This window comes from Amblyomma mixtum, chromosome 9, assembly GCF_055824585.1.
Source record: "Amblyomma mixtum isolate Tamu chromosome 9, ASM5582458v1, whole genome shotgun sequence".
NCBI classification, from domain to species: Eukaryota; Metazoa; Arthropoda; class Arachnida; order Ixodida; family Ixodidae; genus Amblyomma; species Amblyomma mixtum.
The window spans coordinates 37,195,888-37,211,955 of record NC_143020.1 but is presented as its reverse complement, the minus strand read 5'-3'; the positions used below and the strand labels follow the sequence as shown (position 1 = coordinate 37,211,955).

General features: G+C 44.3%; 1 protein-coding gene across 1 annotated transcript; it reads left to right on the top strand.

Annotated features, from left to right (window-relative positions):
• The first annotated feature begins 209 nt into the window (after nucleotides 1-209).
• Nucleotides 210-14,222, top strand: LOC149328760 (acetylcholinesterase-like). The gene is made up of 4 exons (XM_089561816.1): nucleotides 210-769; nucleotides 5,790-5,979; nucleotides 8,826-9,821; nucleotides 13,662-14,222. Exons 1-4 carry the CDS (start codon nucleotides 430-432, stop codon nucleotides 13,807-13,809), a joined length of 1,674 nt encoding a protein of 557 aa, XP_089417942.1. The 5' UTR covers nucleotides 210-429; the 3' UTR covers nucleotides 13,810-14,222.
• The last annotated feature ends 1,846 nt before the right edge of the window (nucleotides 14,223-16,068 follow it).

The following is a 16,068-nucleotide window of genomic DNA, read 5'->3' as shown; positions in this document are numbered from 1 at the left end:
AGCGCCTTCATGCGACTCTTCTCCAGGGGCTGTTATCTATGAAAGTAGGATGAGTGCTTTCACTGCGGATCCCCGCAAGAAAAATCAAGGACGCGAAAACAAGCACGCGAGTGTCTACAACCCACCGAACACGACAAAACAAGTTTACGACAAGTATTCAAGATTAGCGGTAGCGGCGCTTCGAGTCCGCGCTCGTATTGAGGTCAGCCGTGCGGAAATCGAGGCGATTTGATCTGGCCCTCTCTCCTTCTGCACCCTTTCCCCAACCTGGCCCTCTGCACGTACCGGGGTGTACGCCAACACTGCCCGCAGCTGCGGGACACCTTGCCGGCAGCGTGATAACGATATTCTCACTCACTCGGCAGTTGCTCTCCTCGACTCATCGGCGCATTGAGTGCCTTGCGCCGCTGTGCTGCAGTAGTCAGCAAGATGACGGCGGGGCGAGTACTTCGTGTTGGGTGTCTGTTGTCCCTGACATTCCTGGTCATTTCAGCGTCCAGCGCGAGTGTTCCGAACAATGAGGAAGCGGCGGTCGTGAATGCTGCTGTCGGTAAATTACGCGGGTCCAAGCGAGTAGCTGCGGACGAGAAGACCGTGTACGCCTTTACGGGCGTACCGTACGCCAAGCCGCCTGTTGGAGAGCTTCGATATCGGAAGCCCGAACCCGAGACGGCGTGGGGCGACAACGAGCGGGATGCGACCAAGACGCCACCGTCGTGCATGCAAGTCACCGCATTCGCGCCCAGGAACCTGTTGTGGGTTCCCTATGGTGAGCTCTCAGTTGCTTCTTCCTTACGTTGCATATTATTTACATTAGGCCTTTTTAATATAATTCTAGGTGCTCGTTGCATGTCTTTGTAAAATACAAGATTGGCATAGTAGAAAAAAATTACAAAAATTGTAAACAATTTGAGTATAAACTCGGATTCGCAAAAGCTAAAGCGTTCCTTTTATACCGACGCGCAAGATTTCCAGCGTCTACAATTGTGTACGCTAAAGAGGCAAGCAATTCATAGCAGAAGAAAAGTGTACGGTAAATATGAAAGAGGTGTCCTGCGGACAAGAGTCATACCTCTAATATACAAGAGCAATACCTTGCGCAGTGATTTGTACGCCCATATTTATGGGCTTCTAGAAATTTCGTATAAAAAAGAGCCACAACAGGAATAAAACGGATCCGCAGCTGCGAATTTCAGGGAAGATTAAGGTACTCGGTTGTTGCTGCTCTGTGTTTTCATGTACTCAATAAAAGTAATTTGTTTCTTGGAATACCAAGAATAATTTTAGTCTGTAATGTAGTTTTAAACCTTGGAATATATTATCCCCTCTTTATTGAAAGATTAGATTCTCAAGCAAATTTCTACTGTTCATGGAGTAACTGACCCGGCTAGAATATCATAATTGCTATATGAATACAATAGAAAGTTACCGAGATGAAGTGGAAGGTTCACTGGTTAAAAATCGGCCATTGCCTAGATTTTTCTTTTTTAGTGAAAGTTTTAAAGCAGTTATGCAGTTTTTGTCTAAACCGTATCATTTCGCTCCAAGCTTTTTGTTTGTGAAAGGGATGCGAGTGGACCGGAGAGAAAGCGATTAAGTATCATACATGCAAGCGTTGGGGCTTCTGTGGTAAACTGAATGCATCAAAAGTAATGAAGTGTATTTGTAACAAGCATTTTTTTAACAATAGAAGTCAATTACAACAAAAGTAAATTTAAAAAAATCAAAATAAAAAGAGCACTTAAACGAAATATTCCTCGGTTGAATGTAAAAAGCGGCTTCCAATATGCAATAGGTTAATGCTGCCTTCAGTGAAATCCGCTCTATTGCGAGTTGTGCGATGGCTGAATCACACCGCTCTAACACAGCAAACAAGAATGTCTTCTAAATGAAACCATGCTCTTCTCCCGACAACTAAGCGGGAACCCCCGGAAATGCCACCCTACTCTGTATACCCCAAGGGCAGCTGCCGGCAAAGCGATGATGAAAAAAACAACTCTCTGCGCCTACATCCGGAGGCTAATGACACGAGGTCGTGTCGCAGCGGAGCGTAACTTGTTTCATAATGTTGCTTAGCTCTACGGCAGGTGTACGAGATGCGGACTGCTGCATGTTTTTGTTATGACATTCAAATTTGCAGTCTGTGCAGTCTGCTCCAGCACCTACTGATCGTTGAAAACGGGAAAGTGTGCGCCATGCGAGCAATCCTATGGGGATGATTTCATTCTAAATCAAGCTTTAGGGCTGCTCTATATTGCGGCCTATTTCGTCAGCAGTATGCCAAAATTTAACTAGTAAAAAAATGCCAACCTTGTTAAAAGTCTTCAGACAACACCGCTTACTGTTACCACATTATTACTGCGAAAGCAGTCATACGCTCACCAACACCAACCAAAAATCTTGTCTCCTAGTTACGTGCACGTAAATAAAAAAACAAAACAAAAAACAAAATAAGACCAGCCGCGATACGAACAGACCGGATTCTGTGGCCGCTCGGCGAGAGCAATAGGCTATCGCCGCAGCCAGTCACGCCTCTTGTTAAACTGCAACATACTTCGGCGCTGTTCATTGTACATCGCCGTCTTGAATCTGAGGCGCGAAGAGATCAGATTAGTTTAACCTCAATCAGAGCATAACCTGAGTCGAATGTCGTCTCCAGACGTTATGAGGGCCCAAAAAAGAAACACCATGAACCAACCAGACTAAACATGCTTTCGCACATCTACTAGATTTAATTATGTTAAAATACTGCCAATTTTTTGCCCAACTCATGGCTAGCAATTGCTCCAGCTACAAGAAAGCACTGTTTCTGAAAGCCCCATCCCCTCTCTTTTTTGCTCTATGGCTTTCTTTACTGCCTTACAACCGATTGAGTAAATGCACGGAGAAGGCACTGCGGCCTGCAGGTTTCTACTCTTGATGAGGATGTATCGTTTTCTATAATGATATCAAGTATGCAACTCATTTGAGTGCTGCATTTTGTCATGCCGCAGGAAACGAAAAGCCTAGACAGGCGTCAGCTTTGTGCCCACAAGAATACTTATGCGGTTAAAACGAGTGAATGGCTTGTTGCTTGCCAACGGCTTTATATAACGCGGAAAGGAAACCATTTCCGCTCTTTCTACCAAGGCAGACGCAAGCTCCGGCGAAGCGTACCCGGTATTGAAAATTAATAGTAAATAAATATAACTAGATGTAATTATAGGTGTACCCTGATTGTTCGTGACATATCCACGCAACACCCACGGCAAAAATATCTCTAAAATGAATAGGATAAAAAAAAGGAGGCAAATATTCTTAATATGTCCCTCGATCATGATGATGTTCACTGGAAGCATGATATTGAAGAACGGTTCTTCGTTTCAAATATTTCTCGGGTTATATTTAGGAGCTGTAACAGTGCGGATACGTTTACTTTTCTGTGAAATTTGAAACAAGATATGGTCGAGACTAAGAAAAATCTTAGGACCCTCAGTATCCGGTATTTTAAACAAACAGCTCTCTCTGTAAGGCTACGTAAAATTAGGTGCATAGCTTATGGAATGCGCGGAAAGTCAATACGGATGAAGGAATCACTGCGGTTGTAATGTAGGTAGCTATATGATGTAGTCAAAACTCTGGTGCATTCGCTCTCATGTGCTACTGATACAAAATGTGCGAAGATCAACTGCTCTAACCGGCTGCAATTCATCCTTATTTCAGTCACCAATATAGGATATATCCTAGAAAGCAATTGAGCCATGATAAGCGGATTCTTCACAATGCTGACCCCAAAAAGTATCAGTCGTGTATACAAATTGCTTCCAAGCAAGGAGTGTTTTATTTGAGAGTAGCGAAGCGCTGTCTTAGTATCACATCAGCTAGTATTGATGCAATCCTCTCTATGATTCTTTTTCTTCAAAGAAGATTCTTCATCTTGCGGCTTAAAGTACCGATGTACGCTGATTGAGAATAGTTCAAGCTTAAAAAGAAGGACTGCTATGTTGTAAGTAAAACACAACTTTGCAAAAAATACTGCCCCTACGAGAAAATGCGACCAGGAGCCGTATTCCCTGTGTCGATTGGTTGACTTGTCAATTTGCTCCTTTGGCGGCAGTCACTAATGTTCAGTGGCCTAACCACGGCTGTCGAGCGTCTGTGGCAAGTGACAAACCATGCGCTGCTTGGCCACCGGACCTCGTCATTACCTGTATATCGCAGGCAATGGCGTCCAATGACGGTGACGTTTTATTTACTTCATTTCATTTCAATTATTTGTCCCTTTAAAGGCACGGAGGCCTTACATAAGGGGGGCATACATATAGGTTGGAAGGTAATGGCAGAGAAAAAAAGAAAAATACACGGGGTACATAAAGAGTACAATAATATACAAACTAAAAGCAAGAAATAAACAAAGAAACAGAAAACAGGGAACAGTTGGCACTTCAGTGTCGCAGTGTGAATGATGTTTATGAGAAGTGATTAGCCAGTTTCTCGGGGAAAAGGTGGCGATCGGAGCACGCTATTACGTTGTCGGGAAGGCCATTCCAGAGCACTATGGCGTCGGGAAAAAATGAACTGCTCATTGCGGATGTGCGATTTTTAATGCGTGCGATTGGGTTACTGTGGTTTAGGCGGGATTTTTTGCAATGACATTTTTTGGTGCGTTCTCAAATAACTAGCATAAAAACAATTTTATCTTATGATCACGCGCATAACATAGGCATTCCATGCTAAGCCATCTTACCCAAAATATTTTCTTACATCTATATCTTAAAAGGCAGCTCCACCATCTTTGTAAACTTGAAAGGAAACTTCTGCTACACCAGGGCATAATCACGCTTTTTTGTTCTGGATTTATTATTTGTGATTATAACGCAAAAATCGGCATTTTTTTTCATTATGCTCACTCAACATCTTGCTTTGCTGAGTGTAAAGTGTATATTGAGAGTAATAAGCTTTACATCACTGTCATTTATTGTTTATAGCTATGCGACTTCCAATGCTGCTTGAGATTTACCGCCTTCCTTGTTCAATCACATTGTTAAGAAAATATGCGCAAGAACATTGCACTCCGCTTTCCAAATGATTAGCAAAACTCTGACATACGGTCTGCCCATCCCATTCAAACATGATTCAAATATGCGTTCCTGGTTATTCATCCACGCAGCATGCGGCAGGGCAAGTTGTTGCTGCATCTTGTGAAAAAATCACCGCAAACAACACAAGGGACGTAGAAAAAAGAACTTACACGACGACGACATGCGCTACTACCAACTTTTATTTATTGCTTACAAACTGCAATGTAGAGGGAAAAGGTGAGCATGCGCAGACAGCAGCGGAACAGTAGGAGGCACGTTACGCAATCGCGATTCTACGTAAAATCAACTGAATAATGCACACTTCCGTCCACTTATATTATTCTGAGTGTGATTTGTTTGAGATTTCGGTAGTTTCTTGAACGGTAATATTTGATGTATAGGTACATAATTGTCCGTATGGCACCCCTGGTGGTTCACAAATAATGCTTTCTGTAGTAGACATATGTACCACTGAACTTGTTTTAAGAACTCTAATATGTGATGTATAGGTGCACAATTGTCCGTTTGGAAGCAGTGGTTCACAAATGATACTTTCTGTAGTAGACATATGTACCACTGAACTAGTTTTAAGAACGGTAATATGTGATGTATAGGTGCACGGTTGTCGGTTTGGCAGCACTAATTAACAAATTATGCTTTCTGTAGTAGACATAAGTAACGCTGTCATACGAAGAGTTATCGTCATCGCGTGCCGTTTTCTATACGCAGGTCTGCCAACCAGCGAAGACTGCCTCTACCTGAATGTGTGGACCCCAACGCTGAATGTGTCTGCGGGGCTTCCTGTCATGGCGTGGCTTCATGGAGGGGGATTTCAAGTGGGTTCGGCTGCCATGCCCGTAGATGACGGAGGAAACTTGGCTGCTCTCGGAAACGTTGTTGTGGTCACAATTGGATATAGGTAAACGTTTTCACGGAGTCAAGTCCTTGTCTTCCAAGTTGTAACCAACGCATACGTGTGTTGTAGTTATAAGCGCACATGACAGAGCAAGATAGAATGCTTCCTGTTACTCCTGGCACGTATTTGGGTTATAGCTGTGAAGGCACAGTATTTAAGTACTTGGGTGGTAAATCGCGCGAAAAACACACACAGAAGTAGTTAACACGCGACGAAAGCTAACTTTCAACTGAATCGTTATTAACAAGAACGGCATCGAAAGATTATTGTCTGGTTGCGTTTACTGGAGGGTTTTCTTGGCTTGCAAGCTTTTCGAAAGCGCGTGTATTTTGGCGCTATGAATGCAAAATGGGCTTTACCGTAGCACCGTGGGTAACTGTGTTTTATAATGATAAAAAGTGTCATGTATATGGCGGTGGTCTACACGCCTCTTGTTAAAAAAGAAGGCTAACAGTTCTCCATGAGAAGTTAATTACTCAGTACTTGTTAACCACCTTACTGATTGCTTGCATTAGCTGTATTACGGTGCGCTACACTACTAAGAATGCTGCGCCGCCCCCCCCCCCCCTCCCCCCCAAAAAAAGCGGTGTTCTAACTGAAAAAGCATATTTTAACAACTGCGGAAAATTTTAGTTTTAACGCAATAGTGAAGTCTTATGGTAGGTGGTTTACAGTAAAATTTTTCCGCTCTGTATCATCTACTTGAGCGTTTTGTTAACGCTTTCATACACGCAACATGTTCTGCAACTAACAAATATTGAATGCGTTGGTGGATATTCCCAACCCCGTATAACAGAAAACAAAACATGAAAGGCTCAAAAACGTTCGGAAATTACGCACGCCGAGCGCTCCGAGGTCGCGTGATTGCAGTTTTATTCCTGCCAAAACTAATTTTTTTGGAACCAAATACTCTCTTCATTTAAAATTGTTTCCACAGCGAAACATCAGATATATATTCTTTTAATGAAATATCACATCAAGTCCGAGCAGCAAGGAGTTGCAGCGACAGGCAACATTTTTCAGCCAATGCCTGTATAGCTTCGCTTTGTTCATATATCTCTCCTTCTCCCGGAAAGCTATTCTCTTTCAAGGTAGACAATTAACCCTGGCACTCGGTCCAGAAATAATTCCACATGTACCTGAGATCACCTACTTTAATTAAGTAAAGAGCCGTTAACGCTTCGGCAGAAATTTGTAAACTCGCATGCACACTAGCAGACCCATTCTAAGAGAGGGAAAACTTAGGTAGGCCGCTGTTCTAAACAAATGTCCTTGAGCACTTGATCTGACTGAACCCTTTCATCTCTTTAGTTCGTCGTTGAAGAACACCAGAATAATGCTGCTATTTCGACTACAAACATTGTACACGATTCTAAGTCTTCATATTCACCCCACGGAAATGGTGTCAGAGTTGTGCTCAAGAAATAATATACAGTCTTTGGATACACTGCCATTAATGTTTTCTTAAAACAACAAGGCCACCAAAAGGGCTTTCTATTTTCGTGTTTAACACATCTGGGCCCGAAATTTTGACACCTACTAGTGCCATAGCTAGCGTTTGCCTTTTTTTTTTCATTGTTGACGGTTATTCCTGTGTGCTTCACTTCAAAACGATTTCAAACGTTCTGAAGGAGCAACCTATTATATCACAATAGAGTTACAAATCCTCTTGAAGGAAATGGATAGCTAAATTTTCTTTTTTTTTTAAGATACAACATACGCAAATACTGTACATATTGCTTTTCTGTAGCATAAACTGGGTATATGTGGCAAAAAGGGACAACTATCTATTTTTACTTATTTTTACACAATGCAGCTCCATTCAGAGTTATAGATAGCAAGCCTGATATATAGCTCTTATATTAATTGTAGGCATAACATATTATTAGATCAATGCTGTGAACTGTTCTTTCATTCTCAATAAATGATTTCCTTTTTCCACTTCAATGGAAGAAAACTCAAAACAGGTTGACGGAAATTCGGAAATATGGTATATCAGCTGAATAAAGGTCTCACCACAGACACTCATAGTCGTTCTAAACGTAGAATACTTGTAAGCCGCGCGGCCGCGTGCGCGTCCGCATATTTTACTACTTTCTTTTTCCGCCCGCACCGAAGCGAAGAAAAAAACGAAATGTGGCTATCGAAACACTGGCCAAGAATGATGCGACTGCTATCAGCGACGTACAAGAACCAGAGCATTTTTTTTATGCACCGTACCGCCAACGATACTAATTATAGGCTATCGCAACCTTGAACGAGGAAGTAAAAGAGAATGTAGACAACAGTGTTAGAATTTTTTTTTTTTCGTTTCTTTCCTTCAAGTACTTCCTGAAGCGAATGCCAACACTCGAGCAGCAAAGTCTTGTTGAGAAAACAGGCCGTGTGATCGAAAATATCGACTGTTTTAAGTCTTCGTATTCTTCACTGCTCAATGAAATCATCAAGTTGTGTTTGTGTGCCTGTCTCACGATCGGTTTTTTCGGCTGTTATGATTTCCGAAGCACATCCTGATTGCACTTCGGTCCCAAAGGACATGCACCTGACAGTTTTAACTTATGGGCGCACTGGGCGTCCTCGACCCTTAGTTCGACTTCAACTTACGTACGGCGTCGGAGCGCACATAAAGAACGCACTGGTAAAGCACTCCTGAAGTTTCAAGTTTTTTTATGCTCATGTTGTCTCCCCATCCTTCCAAATACCTTTCAGGCAGTGAATAAAGTACACGCCCCTCAGTTCTTACCCATAAAGGCATCAACGAATTCTTCCTCGCACTTTAGATGCGAAGTCTTTGTTCTGTACGACGTTTGTTTGATGCCGTCTCACTTACAACTTTTGCCACCTTGCAGGCTGCAGTCATTCGGTTTCCTGTACGACGGCACAGATGCCGCCCCCGGAAACCAAGGCCTCCACGACCAAGCGCTGGCCCTTAAGTGGATTCAGGACAACATAAACGCTTTCGGCGGTAACCCCGAGGAAGTTACTTTGTTTGGATGGAGTGCCGGCGGCATTTCCACCGGATTTCACCTCCTTTCACCAGGAAGTAAGGCTCTCTTCAAGCGAGCGATTATCCAGAGCGCCGGAGTCACGAAGAAGGGACGCGCTAAAGACAAGTCCCAGATGTTGAAATACTCCCGTAGCTTCGCTCGCAGATTTGGATGCTACAACGGCAGTTCCGAGGCGAACTTTATCCCCTGCCTTCAAAAAATCAACGCGACACTTCTTTCTGTCGCCGAGCAGACATTTGTGTACCTTGAATATGGAAAGTTTGAGCCAATGTTCGGAGATTCGTTTTTGCCTGTAGAGCCCCGCGATGCTGAGTTCTCCGGAGACAAGGACGTCATGATCGGACAGACCGCAAACGAGGGAACAAATGCCATTTACACCAGGACTAGAGAGTCGTTCTCGGTGATTCTACCGCCGAGAAAAATTAACAAGATTCAAATGTTGCACTACCTAGGCAGGCTCTACACAAACTTGTCGCTTCCACAACTTATGAAGTTACACGAACTGTACATGTCCGAAATTGATGAGTTCGACTACGACGCCTTGAGGCAAGCCCTCGCCGAAACCAAGGGAGACTCTCATGTGACTTGCGGCAGCGTGGATGCCGCGAGCAAGTTGGCGAATGCTACAGCGGCGGCGGAGTCTGGAAAGAAAGTCCACTTCTATGAAATGAATTACGTGTCCCCCTGCACCAAGAATCTGGCTTGGTTTGGCATGACGCACGGCGACGACATACCGCTCGTCTTCGGGAGAGCTTTCGATAAGGAAGGAGGCTGCGATGCCGACGCTCCCTACAGCAGGAGGATCATAGACATATGGAGTAGCTTTGCCAAGGGAAGGTGTGTATGAACTTTTACTCTTACTTCTTACCTTACTTCGTCACTATCGGAAAAAAACAGCCTGCGTTTTATTGACTTTTTGTTACGCGTAGTAAAATTCAAGAGATGATGCTTGTTCAGCAGGTAATCTAATTCTTCATCAAGGCAGCGAAAAAAGAACTCCTGTAAAACGCTTTTCTTCGGGACGCTGAGCCACTTTGAATGTCCTGAACAGCAGCGCGATTGTATCGCGATATAACGCAAATAATGGGAGGCCTGTTATTGCTTAACTTGCGACACCGCTCCGCCAGTTAAGCATTGGCGTGGGTTGCGATTTCACGTGTAATATATTCAGTACGTGATTGCCCCAAATAGAGCACAGTAATTCTTCGGTGCTTAAGTCAAGAGAAACAGCTAACAATAGCTTGGAGCCAAACGGGTGGGCAGGCATGAAACGTTATAAAAAATTTCGCTTGTAACCTTCACAACAGGCTGCGTGAAACGGTTACCTAAAACACTGTTTTATGAAAGTAAGGACAGCGGATATTTTGTCATTATCTGGGGGATAACCAAGCACTAGGGTCTCTCTCATTCCTGCTTCTTGCATAGTTCTTGCATAGTTCGTCAGGGTTTTGCTAATTGAAGATGTATTTTCAAACAGAAAGAATGGAACCTGACCTCATTCCTTGGGTAGGCCTCGTTTCTAATAAAAAAACCGCTTTTGTGTAGTGTTGCTGAACGCCAGAAAATAGCTTCTCTCCAGTAATTTCTTTAACGTAATAATATGTTCCCGTTTTTAACGGGTAGTTTAACGCCATCTGATTTAATCGTTCTATAATATTAATAACAGCCTTTTCGTGGCTAGAAAACCACTTGTGCGGAGCATATAAGGAAACATTTATGGAGAATAATAGCAGAATTCAATATAGCACCATTAAACTTGCAAATTGATTCAACTGCCAACTGTCAAGAAGCTATGAAGTTTGGCTCACTGTACCAGACAGCATGTCATTCTAATGTGCAGAAATTATTTTATCCTTCTGACTTTGACGCAAGTTACCGGTCTCTGATGTTTGGAACCTTAGCGTTTCCCTTCTTACTACCTGTCAGAAGTGCTAAAAAGGGCGAATTAGTTCTGGAAGTTGTTTGTGACGCACACAACCATCATCGTCTTCATGTATTATTGTGCTTTGTAGATTTCTTGGTGAATAGCTATTCAAACTGGTGTTTTGCAGGCTGTTTTAAGGGTACGGGTACGGTTGATTAAAGTCTGTTTTATATATCGCCCAAACCCGAACAGCTCACCGTCGATGGCACTTCAAGGGGAAAAGAAGTCTATGAGGAGTTTCCAGTCATTGTGAAACGACATATATATTCAAAATGTAATTTTACTCAAAATGTTGCACATCTATCGATATGAAGGCTGTTGTCGCAGTTTATGTTTACAAGATGTTCGTTCATATAAATCTACCCGGCGCTTGTCATCGCCCAGATACTCCACTCATACTGTGGTTGATAATAAAACCGGTTATTTGCCTTCATTTACACAAGGACAGAGTCGATTTCTTGTGAAAGTCTATAGCAAACTTCTCGATTCTGACCAGTTATTGCTGTTTTGTATGTTTCCTGTGTTACTGAGTGAATCATCTGATTTGCTAGCGCGGTCTGCTGTAAACATAAGTAGTGTTCTTTATTTTTTTTTCATTTCATTTTTTCCGTCCATATAATCTATGCATTCCTTTGTTTTCGTTTTCAACCTTCACAACCAGCTACTCATGAGTGATCGTTTGTCCCACCTTGTCAGGTAGCCTAGTTGTGTAGGTTCGGAATTCAGCCCTTGAGTCCAGCCCCTGGTAAAGTGTTCGGCGCCACTAATTAATAATGCTGATAATTAGCGGCGTCACTTCCACGATCATTGATGATGCCTTTGTGAACCACAGTAATCTAGAGGAATCATTATTATGACATTGTTAAATTAATTGATATTGCCACGCATCATTGTAGTTTTTGTTCGTTCACGCTCAAGGCTGCATGAAAGGGTTGTTATCACTTTTGTTCGTGACGCGAGAAGCGACCAGACTAATCTGGATTGATCGCAGCCATGAAAGGCTGCATCTAGGATTTTCCAGTCTTGTCCTGTTATCTGGAAGTTTCCTTGCCGGCTTTAAATTGAGCGATGCCGCGAGCGGCGTACATTCGTAGTTCGACGATTGACGAGCGTGCTTGTTGCTTACGCCGCCACCGAGTGAGTCAGTTCTTTTGCGGGCGCAAGTCAGCCCAAATAAAGAGCTTCGTTTGCAAGTATTTCTGGTGTATTCCTGACCGCTGGACTGCCGTCACTACAACGTGACATCTGGTGGAGGAGCCGGGGGGCCTTCCAGGTAACGGGCAACCCTTGCAAGTCGTGACGCCAGCCCTTTGAGTTATTCGCCGGAAGACCTGACTCCAGTCTACCACGCAGCCTCTGGAGCCTCCAGCCATGACTTACGCCGCAGCAGTGCGCCGTCCTGTACCTCGACGACGGGACCCAAGCCCCTATCGCCCTTAGCCAGCTGCGCTGGAGCGCCGCCCTCTCGCCCCAACTCGCCCGTCCTACGAGCGTCGTACACGGCCGAGGAAATGCGTCGAGTGGAGAACACCCGACCAGCGCCGCCCACAATGCTTAACCACTGCGGAGAAGTCGGTCACATTCTCCGGTACTGCCCATACAGGAGAATGGGCATCCGAGGGTTCCCTTACGACGCCCCACGACCCCGACCCGGCCAGCGACCAGCCGAAATCGAGGATTTTTTTTTGCGTCGGGAAGGATACTCATCGCCGAGCCGCCTATCGCGTTCTCCGTCGCCATCGTCACCGCGCTAAGTATCTCCAAGCCGAGGCTACGCAGTGCGTGGACGCTTCCCCAGCCCCCGAAGGTTAAACTGGATAAAGCAGCCTCTGGAGGTGAGGTTGTTTTTGAGCGCAAGAACTAAGATCCTCCATCGACGAAAACAGAAGACCATGCCCCCTACGACGACGACGAACCCTACGACAACGACGAACCCTACGACAACGACGACCCCTACGACAACGACGACCCCTACGAAGACGACGACCCCTACGAAGACGACGACCCCTACGAAGACGACGACCCCTACGAAGACGACGACCTCTACGACGACGACGACCCCTACGACGACGGCGACCCCTACGACGACGACGACGACCCCTACGACGACGACGACCCCTACGACGACGACGACGATCTCTACGACGGCGACGACTTCTACGACGACAAATACGACGACAAAAACTACAACACCGACGACGACGACGACACAGCCAGGCTTGAAGCTTTTACCGCTGCCCTTACACCTTATTAGGAACGCTAAAGGACTCTAAGTTCTCGAAGCATTCTCCGTGTTTAATTTCATTTTAAAGCATCGAGACGATGCTTCTTTGGAAGGGGGGTAATGCCACGTATCATTGTAGTTTTTGTTCGTTCACGCTCAAGGCTGCATGAAAGGGTTGTTATCACTTTTGTTCGTGACGCGAGAAGCGACCAGTCTAATCTGGATTGATCGCAGCCATGAAAGGCTGCATCTAGGATTTTCCAGTTTACTGTAGATGATCTTGTCCTGTTATCTGGAAATTTCCTTGCCGGCTTTAAATTGAGCGATGCCGCGAGCGGCGTACATTCGTAGTTCGACGATTGACGAGCGTGCTTGTTGCTTACGCCGCCACCGAGTGAGTCAGTTCTTTTGCGGGCGCAAGTCAGCCCAAATAAAGAGCTTCGTTTGCAAGTATTTCTGGTGTATTCCTGACCGCTGGACTGCCGTCACTACAACGTGACAATATATTTATTTTCTGTTTGCTTCGCAGGACTCCGACTGCACCCGAAGGAAGCGAATGGCCGAAGTTCACGTCGGATTCTCAGTTTATCCTTAAGTTGACAGCTACTGGGTCCGAGGTGTCAAGGTTCAATCGCAATGAACGCTGCAAACTGCTAAAGGAGCTTAATCTCTACTGAAAAAAGCCAACAGAAATACTGGAGTAAATAAGGCACAGACGAACGTTGGTAACAATGACATTTTCAAAGGGGGAACACCTAATTATCTGTCCGCTGGTAGGCATTGCTAGAAACGCGAAAAGCTTGCTAATGTCAAATGTCAAGTGTTTGTGTCGTCCTTGTTTTGTCCCAAATCTTTTTCAAAAGCGCAATTATGTTTGACCATGCTTGCTAATGTGTCCCAATTTAGCAGTATTTTAGTTAGCTAGTTGAAACCTATATTTTTGGTGCCCTGGCTCTACGTCCGGTGAATTGAATCAAAGAATACAAAATGGACCTCCGGCAATATGCTGCTTCAGCCGTTACTGCCACATTGTAATCCGCAATAAAGAACAATGTTTCTCTCCTAATGCAAATGTTTGCGGCATCTTCTGCATAGCCACAAATTGTATGATTTTATATGCGTTTAATAAAACACAAAATAGAAACAAGACTGCAAAACATACTCTGCACATCCAATCTCTTTTCAAAACGACTTCCAAAATTTATGCTAACTTCTCAGCTTTAATGGAAGAGTGGCACTGCTAAGCCTATCGCAGCAGTGGGTGCTTGGATACAGATAGGAAAGACGCACTGAATCCTTAGCAGATGAATTTCTGTGATGTATTTTGCAGAGATTTAATACATACAAAATTTTCATCCCCACATATCATGAAAAACATTTTACGCGCCCCGTTATTTATGTAGCAAATTTTCCCGGTTTCAGCGCAATAACACACCTTTTTAAAGATTTCTGCCGCCAATAGCCTTACCATTTGAAATAATTTTTGAAGAAAGTTTTTAAAATTTCGTTTATTTTTCTATGCATCATTACTAAAAAGTGCGCAGGTCCAAAAACGAAAACGGTGTTACAAATTCACTGTAGGGAAAAAACAGCGCAAACAGATGAGGCACCCAAGCCGAAAGAAAAAACAATAAACGCGCTCACTTCTTACAGAAATTTTAGTGAAAATAGGCGACAGTACACCGGCAGGTAATTCCCCGGAACTGCCAGCCTCCACCATAACGCTAGCCATTACAGATTGAAAAGTCAAAAATTTCCACCACCTGAAAAAGCGTTGAATAAGGCATAAGAGACTACCTGGTTGGGACTCCAAACGGGGTCCTTTCTTAGCCCCTATATATTGGCAAAAATGTACCCGGATGACTTTAACCCCAACTGCAGGTTCTGTGGCGAAACAGCCACGTAGGATCACACACTATGGCAATGTAAAGAACCTCCACAGGAGAATCTTGTACCAATTCCTTCTCTTGAGCATAGGAGGTCGTTCTGGTCAGCTTGGACCCGGGCATTCAGGCCCTGGCCGCCAAGGGGCCGCTAAGGCCGCCTCTAGCCATGGGACGGAGGCCATCTAGCGCGCACCGCCTGCTCCTGCATTTTGAAGAAATGAGCGTTTTCTAATGCAATGCCCCCGACCTGCCATTCCAAAAAATCCCGACTACAAGAACATCTGTGGACAACACAACCGCGTGGGAAAAATGTTCTACTGCGTTGCAGAAAAAGTTTGCCTGTCATCAGGACCACGCTGCTAATTAATTGAGGCCTTTGCGTCAGTCGCACTTCTTTGGCCCCGTCGGATAACGATAAATGACTATCCTCCTGGATTAGTGACCTGGGTAAGTGACTACTCTCTGCTCCTAAATGGTGGACTATTCAAGCATCGTGGTCGAACCTTATCTGCAAGCGATTGTGACTTGCGCACTTTCTAAAGAGAGAGAGAGAGGAAAGGGGGAGAGGGGGGGGGGGGGCTGTACACATAGCTGCGCCAGACAGGGCGCGTGGTGTTGCTTTTCATGTTTAGTGCTTCACCCAGTTTGGCTGTTGTTCATTGTTATGAATTTGCACCAACTACCTCAAAAACCTGCAATGCAGTTGTTTACAAAAGCAGCTGGATTCATACCAGCCCCCCCTCGCTGCAACCAAGTTGCAATTATTTTGCTTAAGAGGGTTCCATTTATTAAAAAATTGTTTTTTCTGCAACACTTTTTAGCTATATGATGAAATACTTTGCTTCCAAGCCTACTTGTCATCCTAGAAAAAAAAAAGTATTCAGCAGCATCTGGCAGTCTGAATTCCTTCTATGACCGAAGGAATAGGCCATTTGTACAGCATCAGAGACATTCTGAAATATAGTTGCAATGGAAAGACACGGATTCAAGCTATGGAAGATTTTCTTTTTGACACTGGTAGCAAGAGATGTAACATCACACATGGCTGTT